This window comes from Mustela putorius, unplaced genomic scaffold (assembly GCF_011764305.1).
Source record: "Mustela putorius furo isolate JIRA1106 unplaced genomic scaffold, ASM1176430v1.1 tig00003845_pilon_pilon_pilon, whole genome shotgun sequence".
NCBI lineage: Eukaryota > Metazoa > Chordata > Mammalia > Carnivora > Mustelidae > Mustela > Mustela putorius.
In genome coordinates, this window is record NW_025421998.1 from 73,044,332 (window position 1) to 73,064,627 (window position 20,296).

Sequence of the window (20,296 nt, forward strand, 5' to 3'; positions counted from 1 at the left end):
AGTTATGAATTCTTGGGGCTGTTGAGTATCCTTTCCGATGATTAACCCACATTTTGTATTTTCCAGTGCACTCTATAGACAAAGGCAGAATGAAAAATATATTAAAGCATTTAATAAGTTTGTGCTTTCATTTAATATACTCAAAGAAAATACTGGTACATTTTTTAAAGAATGTGCACAAAGATTTATGTATGTATTAGGGTACACACCAGTTTTCTTCATATTCCTAGACAATAAGACACATTACTTTGTTATATAAAAGTGAAAAATAGCAATAATTACAAATTCTATGGTCTTACTAGACTAGCAATGTTTTCTTCATCTAAGCAATGTTAGATTAAAGTTATAGGAATGTTACTTCAGCTATTCATATGTATAAAACACTATTAAAGTCAAAGATTTTTAACTACATTGTTATTATTAAGATTAAATAGCTGAATTAATTTTAGCCTTGTATGCCATAAGCAACTGCAATGCTGTTAGGTAAGATCCTTGAATTTAGTTAGCTTTTAAACTTCAGTTGTCATGTATTAAAGAATAATATAATGTGTAACTTTCTGATCAGATATAATTCTTTCTGCAAAATGATAGTCTACCTTTCTTTTACATATTTTCTCATTTGTTTGTTATATATAACCATCAGTTTTAAGTAACATTTATTTCTGTGGAAAAAACAAAGTTGAAAATACAGAATTTTTATAATAAGATGATAGTGAAGGATAGGAGAGGTAGTGTTGCAAACACAAAAATCTTTAATTTTATTCTTGAAGCCTGTTGAATAAATGTAGGAAAAAGACATTTTACTGAGGGTTAAGAGAAATAATTTGGATATATAGAAATACATAAATAAATCTCTTCACAAGAAGAAGACAAAACATCCTCTTTTATGTATCGAGCAGCAGAGAATAGTATTTCATCATTAAATTAACTGATCCAGTGGGAGGTTGCTTTTTTAATCAAAAGAACTATTTTCTGATAATCTCTATACACTCAAATTCTCTATGAATGTCAGAGAAAAAAAAGTTAACACAAAAAATTTTAAAGAAAACTATTTTTATCAGTTTTTTAATAGGTTCCTTATTTACAAATTAAATATCATACAAATGATAAAATATTAGTACATGAAATGAATAATGATTGAGGGAAGGTCATATGACACATTAGATAAGCAACACTCTAAATGTGTTTAGTATTTGTTAAGTACATTTAATGACATCTCCGCATATGTAACTTACACTAACTCGAGTTGACATCTTACACTTATCAACATGCAGGGCACTGGAAGGCCAAATGATGTCATTCCATGTAGCTTATATAGGCTGTGCCATTATCAATACTGAAGTAAAATTCAATCCTTCAGGTGTTTTCAAGAAACCCAGATGGTTGATCTAGTGCTGATAACACAGCAAAATGATTAATTGATTCCAGTTTTCATCTACATCTTAGATATTATAAGAAGAGTAAATATCAGCCTAGAGATATTGTAAAAACACTGAAACACTTCTAGTTATGACATTTATTTATTTAAACATCAAAATTCCATAGTATCAGAACAGCAAAAAAAAAAAACTTCAAGATACCTTGAAGTATAAAAAAATTAACATGACTCAATCTACCAAAACAAAGAAAAAATACATTCTTCTTAGCGTTGGGAAATCTAACTTCTCCCCTGACATAAAGGTAAATGAGCATGCCAAATCAAGAAACTCGTACCTAATTTTTTTAAAGTAAGAGCTATTAAATATTTTATTTATAGTCATGTGAGTGGAAAAAAATGAGTTAAAAAAAAGGAGGAAGGCTATTTCTCAATGTCCCCAGCTCATCTAGGTATTTATTATTTAGAGCTTTTGTACCCACATAAGGAAGGCTATAGTCACTGATACCATGTCTGTAAACTGAGGAAATTTTTTCTGTATATATAAATTTTCCAGTAATGGGAAAGGACACTAAAAAGAAGAAATATATGGAGAGGTACTCAAAGGAGGTAGTCGTTATTTTAAGATAATTTGGAACTGGAAAGGCTACTTACACAAAAGACATAGCCATAAAAAAGAGAGCCAACAGTTTATAATAAATAGAGATGTAAGATTGCATGGGACATTATCTTGAAAAGATAACTAAAAGTAAATAAAACTTGTATCTTATTTTAAACAAAGTTTACTGTAATTACAATTACTTATAATTATAATTACAATTACAGTAATTAGAATTATGCAATAATCTTTTGAGTGAACAAATCTTAGTTAATTGCTTATTAATAGTCCAGTGACAGCTGATGCTTTTTTGTGACAAAACCATTTGATAAACAATATAACTCTTTTAATATTACAAGTCTCATTTCTACAAAAATATCGCAAGGATCTCTCTCGATTCTTAGATACTCACATAATTTGCTTTTGAATTTACATATTTTTGCCTTGATATACATACTGCATTATTTTAAACTGTTACTGGCATATGTTTACAATATTCAATAATCGTAGAGAAACTGACCATGAATATATAACATGAGTATATAATAGGAAGTATATAAACAACAGGGATGTTTGAAGGGAGACTACTTTATAAGTAAACAAGTTCCTTTGTGAATAGTCGAGTGTTTGGTATATATACTTTACTTCCCTAGGCAACCTCAACACTCTTAGGGTTGGGAGAGTGATGTACAGATAAACAGGGCTCCCTCCTCCATCACTGTAGATGATATTCACTACCCACTTAGCTCTTAATGGATACATAACTACAGTGGTTTCCATTAAAGTAATTCCTGATAGAGGAATTCTTCACCTGGCATCTAACAAGACATTTGGGAGCTCCCTAAAACTTCTTGGTTGCGTGCAAATTTTGGACTGTATGTACAACTCTGTATGTTTCTGGGGGAATCTATAACTTTCACTAGATTCTCAATACCTTAAAAAGTTAAGAACTACTGACTAAAATTAATTTTTTAATCTGTTTCAGTTGACTGTGACACAGCACCACTCTCTGCTTTGTCTTTCAAAATCCATTACCCATTTTACAATCCCCTGATAGCTATTATCATCTTAAAGTAGCAGAAATAGTAGTAGTACTCTTCTCAGATCTTTTGTTCAGACACTACCACCTGTGTCAAGTTCTTACATTAGCTAAGATTATGAGGAATGACCTTCAGGAATGAAGTAGTAGTATTTAAACCGAATTGAAAAGAATGACAGAGTAAATGACATCACCAGTGTAGGTCTTCTCAAAATACGAAGAAATGAGAATACGGATAAAATGAAAACAAAAATCAGCCTCTATTTAGAATGTATTTTGCATGGATTTAAAAATATATTCCTTCTTTATGATTTGTATTGTTATATTAAACTATCAACCTAGATAATAAAGTAGAATTTTATCATGAAGTTAAAAGCATATAATGTTCTCTCAAAAATCCTTGAAGTGTATTTTATTGCTCTTTTTCACATGGCCTATTTCAGATGAATTTATCTATCTGGCTTTAATGACTATTCCTATAAATTTAGAGTTATTTTTTCCATGTCAAACAATAAAAATTATTTTAATTCTCTAAACTCTGAGCTAATGCTGTAAGCTAAGCCTGAGATAATAACTAGACCATAGGAATTTAATATTTTCCCACTTTCATTAGCATTATGTCTCAAATTTTGTGATGACATATTTCCCTATGAGTAATACCTAAAGCACCCTTTCAAAAATTTATCCCAAAGTTAATATTCAAGAAAGATTTACCTCTGAATTACTTTAGTAATGTACAGTAGCATTTTAATTTTTAGGCTTCTCCCTCCTAGTAAAAAAAATTCAATTTGTACCATATCATTTCATCCTACTATTCAAGATCTTCTATAATCTGTTGCCAAAATTATTTTCCAGGACTTCCAAGCAGACATCTTCTAGGGTGGCCAGATCTTTCTAATGAATGTTCCATGAAGACACTTCCTCAATTTATTCTCATTTTTGTCATTTGGTTGATATTATTCCCTAATATGCCCTCCCTTTCACCAAACTTATGCTTTTAAAAAGAAGTTACATTCTACTTTCCTGTAGACTTGTGATTTTCCAACCTTCTTCATTCATTTCCATTTTCTCTGACCTTCTGTATTTATAGCTTTTGCTGTACCATGCAGAGCTTAATTCTATATGTCTTCTATCTTTTGTTTTTATTCCTCATGTAGTTTTGTTACTCCCTGGGGAGTATGACCATATCTTGTTCATCTGTTCTACATTTTCACGGGTTCCACTGAAGTCTGAGTATCTCTCCGTAAATAGTCATTGTTCAGATGATCACTCATGGAGATCTAGCACAGAGCAACCTGCTTGGTAAGTCAGTTCCTAATCCCAAGCTTGAGCTTTATTTTTTGAGAAAGAAAATTTTGAGTAGAGCATATAGATATAAATATTTTTAATAAATGCTAACAAAGCTAGCAAATGTCACAGGGTATTCTAAGTACTTATGGGAATGGAGCTTTATCGTCCACTCAGAGTTCAATATAACAAGAAAGAGTTTCTGTTTCACTAATTATTTTGTCAGTTGGCAAACAAATTTTCTATATTTTATCATTTTGTGGAGCAAAACTGTATCAACTAATTAATTTACATCCATTTTTAGGGACAGCGATAACTTGTAGCTAGCTGAGAAGTCCTGGTAAAGTTTTTTTGGGGGGGTATTCTAATTATTGAAACTGATTATCCAGTATCTCTTTTGGATGAAGTAAAGAATATTTGGAATACAATTTCTGATCCTGATTAGAAAAACCATGAAAGTGAAGGAAAATAAAAAAGACATGTACTACCTACGTGTGTGTCTGTGTGTAAGTGTATGTTTGTGGGAAGGAGTAAAATTTCAGCTCATATTCTTGAGGAAATTATTCAACATATTCTTTTTTTGAACATCGCATGTTTCCATAAATATGCAGAAGACACTCTCAGAATTAGTGTATTTGAAGTGACAAGAGGAATTAGGGCCTCATTTTAAGAAGCAAAGCTCTCATAAATTTTTGGTATTTTATTGTGGAAAATTCAAATGTTTACTAAATATTCACTTTTCAATTAAAATATGACAGATTCTGTATCTTTTAACTATTTCCTCTGGTAAGTTTGAACTTTCAACAACATGTCCCCCCAGACAGTGGTGAAAGTCAATGAACCATCAGAGCTGTTGATCTTGATACCTGATGACTAACATAAGACTTGAATAGAAGAGTTGGAAGTGAGTAAGTGAAAAATGGTTTGCGTATTTCAGTAGGTTTTCTCCTTGCAGTCTGTTGGTTCCAGTGATACATCACCACATCTCCACTCTGACAACATTAGTAGGGAGTTATTTCTTATTCCGTACCTCTTTTCAGGAAAACACAATTTAGTCAAAGAAGAAAAAATCCTTAATTGTCCTCAATAATTATTCAACACCATGTTTCTTCTGCCGTCTCTAGTTTTTCGTGAACAGTCTATTCCTTTTGAGAAAACTAAGCCAAAGCAATATATGAAACAGAACATACTTGCATAGCACCAGCGTAGAATTGTTTCCCAGTTGATGAATTGAGCCTGTTTGCTTTTTTTATAATTCATTCCCATCATTTGAGCTAAAACTACTTCTCCTACTGCTTTCTTTGGAAACTGCAGGGGAAATGGCAGATAGCAGAGGATCTGTTCCAAATGGAGATATTGTGTCATCTAGTAGCATGTCATTCAATCTTTGCTCCTCTTTCAAAGCGGCACTAAAGGATAAATCTGTAAAATGTGACAAAGGATCAGAGAAGGCCATAGCTTGATCACAGAGCTCAGGACTGGTCCCTTGAGACAAAGTCAGTTGTTGGCAATAGTCTACTGAGTTCTGCTCAAGATGGGTCTGTTGTTTGGTGACATTAGCACCTAAATCCACTGCACCAAGTGAAGCCAGGGCTGGCAGACCATGAGCACGAGCCTGTATTTCTAGTTCCTGCAATTTCAAACAATAATAATTAAATTATGACTTTGCAAGTGGACATAACTCTAGTAAATAAACCAGAAATAGAAAAAATATTAACAAGCATTCAAAATGAAGACTAATACATATTATAATATTCTTTGCAAGTCATGGAACTGAGTGTGTTTCTAATGCCTGAAAAATAACCCTGAGAAAACTATATAGATTAAAAAAAAATTCTTTTCTCATTGCTGTTCAAGGGAATGCATAACATAGAATGGTTCCATAGTGTCTCAGATTACAGTATAACCATTTGGAGATAGTGGAAAATATTTCATTTGTTCGTCCTGATTAATTTCTCACTATAGGGGCGCCTGGGTGGCTCAGTTGGTTGGACGACTGCCTTCGGCTCAGGTCATGATCCTGGAGTCCCGGGATCGAGTCCCGCATCAGGCTCCCAGCTCCATGGGGAGTCTGCTTCTCCCTCTGACCTTCTCCTCGCTCATGTTCTCTCTCACTGTCTCTCTCTCAAATAAATAAATAAAATCTTAAAAAAAAAAATTTCTCACTATAGGACCATTTCACGGAACAGAGTGGTGCTTTACCTGGCAATAAGCACGCTCACATAAAAAAAATCTTGAGAGTTATGAAAACCCATATTTTGATATTTTGTGTCACATGAACAGATGAGGACTGACTTAATATATACTGGCATAATATGCCTTGCGGCAATGAAATCCATAGCAATGTTACTAAAGAAATAAAAGGGAGAGAGAACAATTTAGAGTCCAATATGATATAAAGAAAAAATGTTTTAATTATTATTAGTTTTTGGCTGGGATAACATCATGTGCTTATCAAATTGGTTCTATTTTAGGCATTTTGCAGTTAGTTGTTATTCATTCTACTTTTAAAGCCACCTTGATCGTGGACATCTAATCAAAGTCTAACTGAAACAACCCAATTCATGAGCTTCTAAAAGGCAATAAAATTATCCTTTAGAAGGAAAATAATTGTTAATAAGAAAAATAAATGAGACAATGAATAAAACCGATGGTGGATAAGTCATATATAAGTGACGTGGTTCATGGCAACATTTTTGTAAAAACCTGAATCCGGAGTAGAAGCCGCCTGTTAGCCTGCTCTAATTTCTTCTGTCTGTGTTCTAATTCTCGAGCTCTCTGTTGTTCTTTTTGTAGCCACTTGATGTACTCCACTGATGCTTTTAGAATGGTTCCTTTGTTCCAGCGCATATCACTATAGAACGGAGAGATAACCTTTTCACAATTGTGCATGTCAGCAGAATTCATAAGAACTTACAAAATCTTTTACATTAATATGAAATAATGATTTACATGACTATTATTCACTCTTAGATATTATTGCTTCTGAATAGAAATTTTAATAGAATAGTTAAGAAGCCCTTATATAGTAAAATTAATCCCAGAATGAAAATAAGTGTCAAAAGAAAGTAATAAAGTGACTTTTTGTGGGAGAGCTAAATGCAATATCATGATTCTACCATTACAGTTTTTATATTTTTAGTGAAAATTGCTTTTATTATTAACTCTGAGATTAAAATCTATGTGCGGTATTTCTGCATTAATGAACTAGGAAATGTACATTACTGAGGACTTAAGCCTAAATTTTTTAAGATCATTTCGAATGTCTTTTAACCTACTTTCTAATAAGGTTGCTTTTATGCTTCTAAGAAAAAAAAAATAAGGTCCCTTCTGAATGGTGATCCTGAGTGATTGTGAAACAAATCAGAGTTCAGCAACATCACTTTAAGCAATAGAGCAAAACTTTCTAGAATCATTAGGTAAATTTTTCTTCACAAAGACATCAATACTTGATTTAAAAGTTGGATGCCTATTTTTAAATACATTTAAGACAAGTAAATAAATTAAACATTACCAGATAATCTTTTTAGAGCACAGGAAAAATATTTTATTAAAGCTTATTTTTAAGTCAGGAGAAATTATAAATCTGGAATTATGAAACAAGCTATTGGTTGCAACATCTGAAAAAATACGTCAATGAATTTAATCCCATATGAGAATTAATAATACATGTGGAGAATGATATCACACTAATTGCTAAATTTAATCAGAGTTGTAGAAAACCTTGATGAATTTTCAGTTCAGAGTCATGAGATTATTTTTTTAGTACAGCATAAGTAAGCACGTAGGAAATTTTTAATGAAGACTTATTTATTTATTTGAGAGAGAGAGAGAGCATGAGTGGGGTGGGGAGAGGCAGAGGGAGAGGGTGAGAGAGAGTCTTTAAGCAGACTCCCCACTAAGTATGGAGCCCACTGTGGGGGTGGAGCCTAGGATGCCGAGATCATGACCTGAGCGAAAATCAAAAACGACTGAGTCATCCAGGCATCCCAGCATGTAGGAAAATTCTTTTAGAATTATACTTTATGTACTTTTGTTTTATATGATCTATGTGAGATAGAATGAAATTAATATGTATGTATTAAGTGATCAGAAGTGGGAAAATATAGTTTATGAAAAATCTGGCTTGCATATTCCTCACTGGAAGTTAAGGTTAGGTGATACTTCCAATAGGGGCAATAAATGAAAGGAAGATAAACTTTTCTACTGGCAGGTGAAAATGCCTACTAGAAAATGCTAAAGCATTTTCTACCAAAAGACACCAACCCATTACTAGAGTCTGTCAAGAGTGTGAAAATGCTTTGTCAGGTCCTCTAGGGCCATCATAGCTGCTACTCTCATTCCACTCACGGTGACTTCTCAGGTGATGGGAAGGCTATGGAGAAAGAGGCTACTTTTGTCATTAAGCTAAGAAGGTACTTGTAACTCAAAAAGGTGAACTCCTGAATTAAAACCCTAAGCTGCAGCAGAAGACTTTTGGCCCTGATTTTGTTTCATTTCTTCTCATGGGGAAAAAACAAAACAAAACAAAACAAAAATGAAAATTAGAAAGACAGAAGAAATAATATGGAAAGGATAACCACCAGTCGACTTTGAAGTTTAAGGTACTGTTTATTAAAATAAACCTTCAAAATGGTGGTAGAGACCACACAATGGGTCTTCTGACCATTTCTATCTGACATCATTTGCACTAAATTTGTTAAGTTCATTCTATTTTAAAATCATTTTAATATGTGAGGTTTCTTCTTAACCAATTTCTTGAGTCAAAATCAAGAGTCGGGGGCGCTTGGGTGGCTCAGTGGGTTAAGCTGCTGCCTTGGCTCAGGTCATGATCTCAGGGTCCTGGGATTGAGTCCCGCATCAGGCTCTCTGCTCAGCAGGGAGCCTGCTTCCTCCTCTCTCTCTCTCTGCCTGCCTCTCTGCCTACTTGTAATCTCTCTCTGTCAAATAAATAAATAAAATCTTTAAAAAAAAAATCAAGAGTCGGATGCTCAGCTGACTGAGCCACCCATGTGCCCCCCCCCCAATGGATCCAAGTTTTAAAGAGGCTGTGTTCTGAATTCACCCATGGGACTCACACTCATAGGCCCTCAAGAGAAGCCCTAGGGTAACAGGTGAGGCCTCAGCAAGCCAAGGGATAAAATGTATTGAAACACAATTGGTATTGGATGTCTGGAATGCCACAGCCAACAATAAAGCATCTCTTCTACCTGCTATGTGCCCAGAGCCACATATAGATATCTTCAATGTTGAATTAATTAATGTTTTTAATTAGACCTAAAATAAATATCATTTCCATATATATAATACAATTAAAATAAATAGTGATACTTCTTCCTGAGGTCCATAAAGAGGAGGAAAACACTTAAAAATGTTTAAAATAAGATTTAACCAGTGAGAGTCTCTTTTGAATATGATTCTGTGATAAATTGATTTTCTATATTCTAGATCAGGGGCAGACAAATGAGGACCTGTGGTCTATTTTTGTCAATAAAGTTTCAGAGGACACATCCATGTTCATTCATGTACATATGGTCTATGTCTGCTTTCATGCTACAGCAACACAGTTAGAAAGTTGCCACAGGCTATGTGGCCCACAGACCTCAAAATATTTACTATCTGGTTCCTTACAGGAAAAGGTGGCCATTCTCTGTTCCAGACAGTGAGTTGGAAGGAGAAAGGAACCTTTTTATAACCAAAGTTTCTATAAAGTATAGAATAATCATCGCTTACAGAAGCATTATCAGTTGTACAGTATTCTCATACATAGTATTTGGCTTTATGTTTATAAAAACCCAACCATACGATTGGTGCTTTATAGGCATAGTGACATCTGAAGATGGTCAGTTAGGCTTCAGAGTCCAGTCTTGAATTTTCATGTGGCTTTCTGCATATAACCATGCTCTGGCACTGTGGGTTAGCTTCCACCAGTTACAAGAGAACCTCTCTCAGCTGACCTTTACCCAATCACTTTCAAGGTTAATAATACTCCATTCCCTTTGTGACGTTCACTGACTGTTGACAGAACAAAATAGGTAATAGAGAGCACTGGGCTACCCTCTGATACATCCAGGTATTTCTGTTGTCAGTGTGGTGCCTCTGACTGAGAGGCTAAATTAATGCCCACTGTAATTACTATGATGATAATATAATTAAATTATAGGTACATTAGCTAATAAAATATGAATGCCAAAAAAGAAAGCACTTATAAAAATAGTTACTGTTTTTAGGAAGATTATATTAAAAGCTTTGGAAAAACTCAATTAAAATGTTTGTAAATTTGGGTTGCTAAAAAATGTGCTGTCACAAATAAGGTTTACAACAAACATTTTAAAAGTCTCTCTATATTTAAGTTGTATTATTTTGTTTTATTTTAAAGAAATTAAACTATACATTTTAGTGCAGTTTATGTAGGAAAGAAAAGTTGAAACATATTTTCAAACAAAAAAAGCCTTGGCTTTACCTCAAATGCTTGGTGAATAAATGTGCATGTATATATATTAAGTGCTAAAGAAGAAAAGTCCCATCAGGACAATGGGTATTCTCTTCTGCTAACGGGAGGAGTTGCATGTTTAGAGACTTTAAGTAATTTGAAGAGTTATCAAATGACAACTACACTATGACCAAGTTCTTCAGACTCTCCAAAAGGGGCTCTATGTGCCATTCCACCTAATATGTCCATGAGGAGAAATACTACCTTCCCTTCTATTACAAATTATTGAATTGTCCATGTGACTTGGCACATTTGGATTCAGGGAAAAAGTATCTCCAAATCTCACTAATATATCACTTTATCAAACATCACTGTTTTTTTTTTTAATTCTTTTTAATTTTTTTAAAGATTTTATTTATTTATTGACAGAGAGAGAGAGATCACAAGTAGGCAGAGAGACAGGCAGAAAGAGGGGGAAGCAGGCTCACTGCTGAGCAGAGAGCCCAATGTGGGACTCGATTCCAGGACCCTGAGATCATAACCTGAGCTGAAGGCAGAGGCTTAACCCACTGAGCCTCCCAGGCGCCTCCATCACTGTTTTTGAATAATGGATGATCACTGGTATTTGGAGAGGCCAGTTCTCAGTTTGAGTGAAATGTTTTTGAAGTCGTTATTAATGTAACAGATCTTATTTTTATGTTTTGGAGAGACATTCCACATTCTAACTTGATACTTTGATTAATCAATTCTTTCCGGAAATTTACAACTTCAAACATCTTGTTTAACTGACTTTGTGTATGACACTAAAAAGTGGCTGAAAATTTAATTACAATAACTAATTATTGGTTGGCATCAATCAGCATGTTTTTACAAACCTATTTTTTACCTACATGTCTCCAGAATTTTGGGACCTCTGAAAACCCAACAATTCAATGTTCATGTATAAATAAATCTCACATTGGAAGAATTGCTATAACTGTAAACTGAGTATACAAGAAGTGTCATAGACAACATTTGATACTACCACTAAATTTACCAATATTGGTGCCATATTGAAAGACCTGCTATGAACTGAGAAGAAATAATGTCCTTATTTCCTACATCTCAGAAGAGCAAATGTTAGGAACAACATTGATGCTTAATAACTATCATTCTCGAATAGATACTTAATAAGACCAGGAGTAGCCTTACCTTTACCATAAGCTACTTGGTTTCTTAGCAATTGGTTCGCTTCCCCTCTTTTCCCTCCCACCCATGTTGGAGGGTATTCAAACTATTACATTATTACAGAAATGATTGTTGAACTCACGGATCATTAGACTTTGGAATAAGAGTGCCAAGCTCCTTGATTCGGTAATTAATATTATACCTTCTTCTTCTTTCAACTATTAAAAGAGAAATGTTATTGATTATTCTCATTGAAGCATAATTCACTTTTTGACAGCTGTAAACTTTCTTAATAATCTTTAAAAAAGAGTGAATGAAAAAATTTCCTTATAATCAAAAGAGTATTCAAAATAAAAATTCAAATATATTTTAATCTAAAAGTAAAAAATGACAGTATTAGAATTGTGATTCTATTATTGACAATGCTTTAAAAACATTTTCTCTCAAAACAACTTTTTTCACTTTCTGAAATGCTATAATATTCACTCATACTGAAATGCATATGTATTTATATATACTTATCTTTTTGGATCACCATTTCACACATACTCATTTTGCCCATCAGGATCACCATTTCACACATACTCATTTTGCCCATCAGGATCTGCACCATGCTTTATTCTTCTTATACAATCCCCAGAGACCCAACACAACTTTTGGCAGATCTCCGACATGTGTGCCCAACTAGACTGTGACCTTCTTGAGGGCAGGGGTCATTTATTCCTCATTTTTCTATTCTCAGAGGGTCTGGCATATAGGAGATATTAAATAAATGTTGATTAGACTGTAAATAAAATTTTCTAATTTAAAATTTTTCAATAATATATAGAGTAATGGCTTTCAACCTTTGGCATACATCAGTTGGGGCCCAAGGATTTGCATTTCCGACAAATTCCCAGGTCATGTTGATGCTGTTAGGAACCACATTTTGAGAACTACTGATATAAATTCTTATTCAGAGACCGTTTTCTTTGTTTGCATTTCCACGACTTAACTGCTTTTGGAAATTTTATGATCTAATTAATATTCAGTAAATATCAGATATACAAATAAGTAGAGTTTCCTATATTGACCGCTATGAGAAAGCAGTCTTATGGAGTAGAGTGTAGTCTTACAATATGCTCTATGTTCCTAGAATCAAGAACCACAACATATCCTTCTACACAGTATTTTTTCAATAGGTAACATTTTAAAAATCTTTCCAGGAAAATGGAGGAAGAAAAAGGTAATGAAGAAGAAAACCATATATCAAAAATATTTGAAAATACTTAATGCATGCTAAAGATTAAGATCTGCTACCACAAACAAGGAAAGTCATGAAAGAATAATAATTGACTCTACAAAGCAATTTACCATGGATGGATTTGACCTTCAGTAATAATATATTGGGATTACTCTAAAATTAGAATATAATTGATTCTTGAGGGAGTTAATTCAAAAAACAATGACACCACATTAAAAAACTGAAAAGATAAACAAAGGTAAAGCTGATAGAAATACATACATATTCCACAGTAAAAATTATTAACAATTCTATGTTCACACATACTACTGTATTATAAAACAAACTTTTAAATATAAGATGAAGAATAGCTATCAAGGATGTTCACAGTTTTACCTCAAAATAAGGTTTAGTCCTATAATATTTCTTCAAAATCTATTATTTAAATGTACCTTATGTAAGATATCAGAAGTTCCTACTCTACTCTTCTTAGATTGTACCTGATAAATTTTTAATGGGTAATTATAATGAGAACTTTGGTTCCTCAATGTTTTCATATCCAGTAGTAGTTATTTGTGAAGGAGTCAAGTTTTAAGAAATTACCAAGGTTAGTGCATGCCGTGTGTGGTTTCACTCTCCACAGCATTGATATACCCATTCTTTCCTGTTCTGAGATCAGGGTGAGAGAGGAAACTATCCTGGACCCATACTTAAGAGGAGCCACTTTTGCCTTCTTTCACCACACCCTTCCTTCCCAGCGAGCCAGTCAGTGCATGGAGTCAAGCTACACTGAGTAACTCACACTGGGGCTATCCTCCCAAATTCCCTGGGCCCACTTCCAGAGCCTGTGTAGGCTCCTTCCTGGGTCCATTCTCCTGAGGTCCTCCTGAGTGAGGACCATGACACCGATGTGCTCACCTCTAGGCTCAAGATTCAGACGAGGGAATTTATTTACACAGGTGGTGGTGGAGTTCAAATGTATAAGACAAATGTGCGTACTCATGTCTGAGGCCACTGGCAGTACAGAAAGAAACAAGGAGTCGGGAGAGCAGTGAGATGGGCTGCTGGCTTAAGGCCAGCTTTGCCTTACCCTGACGTCCCCCACTCAGAGCTCCGATGATCTGAGAATTCTTAATTCACATCTGGCCTTCCGGTATTTAGAAAGAATAGAGAATACTTAAGGTAGCACTCTCTAGCTTGAGTTACAACTTTTAAATATTTAAACTTCTGGTAAGTGGGTCTCCATTTGTCCTCTTGCCATGATCCCCCAAAATTTTAGGGGTGGTCCTAGATTCATCATATTTAAAATAGGATATTAAAGTGTTTTTTAACTTTGAGATCTCCAAAAAGCAGTATCTTCCAGTAAGGGAATCCAGAGTAGCAAACACTTGACGATGGACATACTAGGCACCTATCATACTTTACGCTAAATGACCTGCTATTTAAACTGGAGACGTAGAGAAGAGAAGAAAAGAGCAAGGAGAGTCATGAGTTAACAGGTTTTAAAAGACGAGAAAAGCCCATAGTTCCTTGCTGTATTAATCCCTTCTATCAATAACTGGTTCCTCCCTACTTGTGTTCTACTCATCTCACAGTTTGGACTAAAGGTGATCTGCTCCACTGCTAAGGACTATCAGAGTGAGAACATTTCCCTTTCCATGACGACCTCACAGATGGTTAGAACCACTTTTCAGCTCTTCCCTCGCAACCTTGCCATCAGCAAACCCCGATCAGCCTGTGATGTAGCAGGTACAATATGAACAGACAGATGTAGGGTCCACAGGTCCCTGAAGGATCAATTTCCGCTAACCACATGTAAGAAAAATCCTGGTTTGTTTTAGAACTTTGAAGTTTTTATTTATGTTTATTCTATTTTATTCTTTTCTCATTTTTTGATTGGCCTTCCAAAACAGGAAGGCTTCACACTCAGACAAGCTCACTTGAGGCAGTTAAGCACTTGAGACGTGACCAAACACTATCAAGCTCATTACTGCTGTTAACCTACTTCCTCACTGGTATTTCTCATCTCATGTGACCAGTCATCAGAGTCAAACTGACCCCTAGGAAGGCATCACAGACATTTAATTAATTAATTGATTGATTGATTGATTGATTAATTAATTTGCAGAGGTGGAATTCAGCAGTACAATGTCAGCAATGTCTTTCAGATAACATCATTAGGAAGGGAGAGGCAGATTGACACAGAAAGATGAGAACATGGAGTTGTTTCTTGCTTTATAAGTGGCGTACATTTTCTAAAGCCACTTTTATCTCTAAACCTTTGAGTCAACGAGTCACAACAGAGTTCAAATGTAAGGAGACAATTTGAGATGTTTCACTTCCTAAAAATATGTAGCTCTTCTGAGAGTTCATATGATTTAAATTTCCCAAAATAGCACAACTAGTGAACATATACTATTCATTATGGTTATTTTGGTTATATGACCTCATAATAATACTTACAAAGTGACAATAAAAGACCACATATTTTAACTTCCATGGATTTCCTCTTGCATTAATTTTTTTTTTTTAAGAAATAAAGGAAAATATACTTACTGAGGTTGTGGTTGTCCTTTTTTTGTCTCTCTTTTGCCAAAGCTCGTGTATCTGTTTCTGATCAAAAGGAAGATAATTTAAATTGTGCTTAGTTCTACTTTAAAACCGCTCTAGTCAACCTAATTCCAGAAATATTAGGTGAAAATACAATATTACTTGCTCCAAATGGCATAATAATATTTTTATGCCAATATTTAGAAATTTGGAGCAGAGCACTCTATAAGAGGCATTGGCAAACCTTTTAGGGTTTGAATAGTAAAACCTGGATTTGTATTCTGGCCTTCCTTTTAATAGCCATGTGATCTATTACCTAAGTTCTCTGTGTCTCAGCTGCTCATCTGTAAAATTGGCATAATATAATAACTATCTGATGATCACTGTGATGATGAAAAGAGGTACAGTGCATAGCAAATATTAAACTGCTCCATCATTATTATTATTTTAAGAATTTTAAGATTATTCAAAATTATTTCAGCTTAATTTTTACAACCAACATTTTTCATAATTAACTATGATTTCTACATCCCTGGAGTTGGAAACAGCAACACTTCTTAGGTATTCTTATCAAACGCTTCCAGGAAATGACACTTTATGTGCTACATGGTTGCAAGCATTTGTGATAGTCTCCAACATTGCCTACCATGATTCTCAATGATATTCACATCCTTGGGTGTTCCTTTGCACATTAGACAGGACTGACCTGGGACACCAACAGAATATGTGAAAATGACTAGTGTGATCACTAGTGTGAACAAGACTAGGTCATAAAAGACACGTTCAGGTACCACTTTAGTGTCTCTTGGAACACCAGTCATGTCATGAGGACATTTGATCAGACTCATAGAAAGGTTCACGTGGTAAAGAAACAAAGTCTCTTGCCAACAAACAGCACTAACTTTCAAGACCTGCAACAGAACTGTTTTGGGAGCACATCTCTAGCCTGCCTTGTCTCAAATGTCTGTACCTCTGGACAACATCTTGACTGTAGTCTTATGGAAGACTGAGTGAAAACCAATTTTCTAAGCCATCTCTGGATTTCTGACCCATAGAGATGATATGAGAGAATGAATATTTATTATTTCAAGTTGTTAAGTTTTGGGATAATTTGTTATATAAGAAAGGAAGTAGTTGACTTAAAAGGGATAAAACTAAAAAGCAACATTACCTGTAATTTCTCTTTTCATTGGCAGACTACTTGGACAGGAAGCACTTGTAAGGCCCATATTAACTGGTGAAATTCCCTGCTCACCACTATACACGTCCAAAATACTTCCAGACAACTTTAGAAATAAAAGGAAGAAAAGATGAATTAAACCTCCTATAGACACTGATATATTTAGATGCATATTTTAAATTTGCCATTTTATTAGTAATTGTTATATACAGCATTTTAATTGTAAACAAGAGTGAGTATGCATTGACTTTTCAAAATCATTATGGGATGCTTGTGGATATGTTGAGAAAAAGCTATTTATATTTAAGCAAAAATAGAAATTAGTTCACTCATGAAAGAAAATTCCGATTAATATTTACAAAGTTATGGAAGTTTGATCTGCACATTACCTGGTTATAAATGAGTAATATTTTAAAAAATCGCTTGGACAAAATCAAAATACATATTAGCAAAGCTGTAAAGTTCACTGCATATCATAAATTAGGTATAATGGCTGAACATTTTGGAAGTCTTCTTAATGCCATCAGTGCTACCAGCAACTCACAGTCAAGAGGTGTTTTACACTGTTAATTAAGTGAGAAACTTTCTTTCCTTCCTGGAAGGCATACTTTTTCTCATCGCACACTTAATGTTCTAGATTATTATAAATATCCCAGCTGGTAACCAAAAGTAGTCTAAAACTACTTTTGCCTCTAGTGGATATAGGGTACATCTAATTATAGAAACACTGCAATTTCTAATGTGCTTCTTGAGAACAATTTTTCAGAAAACTAAGATGTTTTATAACACAATTCAAAATTGTACAAATTTATTATTTAAAATGTGCTTATTGATTTGACTTCCCAAGAAAATTTAATTTAAATAATATTCATAATTCAAGTTAATATTCATTAATCCAAAGCAACCCACATTTAAAATGTAGGATTTGAACATTTAAAATATTTTCATTTTAAGTACCTATATTTCATTTCTGGGCAGTAAAATAAGAACCAAATAAGTAGTAACTTTTTTCTTTTCTTAAGGACCTAGAAATAATACAAATAATCAAACAAAATTATAACTCTATTATTATAGAGATTCTTAATTCCTTATTTAGACTTTTTGTAAAAGTCCAATTCAAACTGAGGGAAATTTTTGATACTTATAAAGTCAGACTGAAAATAAATGTGAAGAAAGAACATTTTAAGACCCAAGTTAATTCTGACATAATAATCCATTAAACTACAGTAACAAATATTATGAATTTTGGAGGAAAAGGAACTTGAAAAATACAGTGGAAATCAGGCTAATATATGTGAATATGTAGATCAATAAGGATATCATGGATGAATATGTTATTCTGATACATATTTTTATATGTCGGTTCTTTTCATTATTTACTCTATTAAGATTCATCCTTATTTTATATAAACTCACTGTTTTAAAATGTATTTTTACTTCATAAATCTTGGAAGGGAACACTTAAGTTGAATATTTATTCATGTTCAAGTTCCTCATCTGAAAAAGAGTTGATCAAATTGGATAGATGATGAGTGCTTATATAGGAACAATACAATTAGGAAGAAATCCTAAAAGCAGATATTTCCCTAATGTGTGAGTCATGTAGTCATACTGTAAAAGTAAAAAATTTCAAGACCTTTTTTGAAAATCTTGTTGGTTATAAGCTGAGGCATCACCAACCTGGATTGTACATTTCCTCTGTGCCTTTGAGAAATATAATGGATGTGCTGTAAAAAAAGATAGGGAGTGAGGGGGAAGGAAGAGGGAAGGAACCAGAGAAAGGGCACTTTTCTCTGAAGAGCTTGAATTCAGATGGATTTCAATGCAGCAGTGGCAAATTGCAAAAATGTTTAAGAAGAAAAGGAGCTATAATATATATACTGTAACAATAAAGTGATAAGTTCCCAACTATAACATTACTCTGGGTCCGTGTTACTTGGTCAGACCATACCTAATATAGAAATGGTGCTGGAATTCTGATAATGAATCTAATCCTGCTTAACTATAGGTATATTACATTTTCTTCTGACCTTGATTATTGTTTAATTTATGCCCTAAAGCATAATGATTAATATCATATTTAATTTTATGCTGTAGGTACCACTCTATTTCATGTAAATGGCTAATCACTTTTTGAATATCATTAGACAACTGGTTTCAATTTCAAAATATGTATTATACCTCCTGTTATCTACAGTGCCTTTCCTCCTTTAAAATATGTGAGTACAATGTTAGTGAAAATTTAAAGATTACATACACCCTTGAAAAGACTTACAAAGCAAAATTGTATTTACTTTTCTCAAAGGTACATGTTACTTAGGTAATGTATTAACTTTATTTTGTAGATTAGTAGGAAACTGGATAGATATTTTATGAAGAAATACATATTATTCTGGTTTTAAAAACATTGCTTTTTCAATAAAGCAAACCCTTGACATGACATGACATGATATTGAACATATCAATATTAACAACAAAATCACAAATTTTAAATATATATAATAAAGAATTTATCATAATATTATTTCAGAAGTTAGAACATACTCCTCAAGACAATACTTCCTTCTGGTAAAAAGCATAAACCCCTGATCTCAGAAGTTGCCTTCAGGTGAGGAGTGATTGCCAGTGGTTCTTGTTGTTTAGGGTTCTCCACCCTAGATTTTAGTCACACCTCCATTAGTGAGACTATAAAGACTGAAGTAGATTAGGCCCTGACCTTCCCACATATGTACCTTCACATATGTAATTTCACAGTAGCTGATATTCCCTGAAGAAAATAAACAAACTAGTCAACATATCAAAACATTTGAGGAAAATGATTTTTTCAAAGTAAAACAACATGCAATGTGAGAAATAACACCAGAAGCAAAAATTTAAAAAAAAAAAAGAAAGATCACATGAAACCAATTTTCTTAAATTAGTCTAATGTTTGTTCTAAAAAAATGAAAAGTTTGTAATAATTAATTATATTAGAACAAATTAACATATGAATGGCCAAAGTGAATAAGCAGAAAGAAGAGGTTTAAAAATATAGTACTTGAAAAATAGTATTATAAAGAATATAAAATGGAAAATAGCATCATGAACACAGTGAGAAAGGAATAATGGAATTAGTAAACTATAAAACCAAATTGAAGTAATCTTTCAGGAGGATGAAGAAAAGGACCCAGAAATAGAACATATAGAAGAAAGTCTAGTCAGTATGGAAGACAGACGTATTAGAACTACAATACAAATATTAAAAGTTGCAGAGAGAAAGAGAAATAAAATTAGAAGAAAAAAATTTTAAGAAATAATGGAGATACATTTCTGAGAATTAACTAAAGTCTATTGCTTTATTATATCTTATTTTATTATGATTTTATTTTTATTAAAAAATACATAGGAAAAAGTTATCCCAGACATATTCCAGTGAAATTTTAAGAATATAGAATGGCAAAGAGGA

At 33.4% G+C, this 20,296-nt stretch overlaps 1 protein-coding gene across 5 annotated transcripts in view; it reads right to left on the bottom strand.

Moving 5' to 3' along the window:
- Positions 1–734: 734 nt before the first annotated feature.
- The window catches only part of TFEC (transcription factor EC), a 175,978-nt gene continuing 156,416 nt past the window's right edge, over positions 735–20,296 (bottom strand). For all 5 annotated transcript variants that reach the window (XM_004741927.3, XM_045062900.1, XM_013050994.2 and 2 more), the window contains 5 exons: positions 16,843–16,957; positions 15,678–15,734; positions 12,042–12,117; positions 7,006–7,153; positions 735–5,929 (listed from right to left, as the gene is read on the bottom strand). In XM_004741927.3, coding sequence (XP_004741984.1) covers positions 5,549–5,929; positions 7,006–7,153; positions 12,042–12,117; positions 15,678–15,734; positions 16,843–16,957 — 777 coding nt within the window. In that variant the 3' untranslated portion in view covers positions 735–5,548. The remainder of the gene's footprint in view (positions 5,930–7,005; positions 7,154–12,041; positions 12,118–15,677; positions 15,735–16,842; positions 16,958–20,296) is intronic.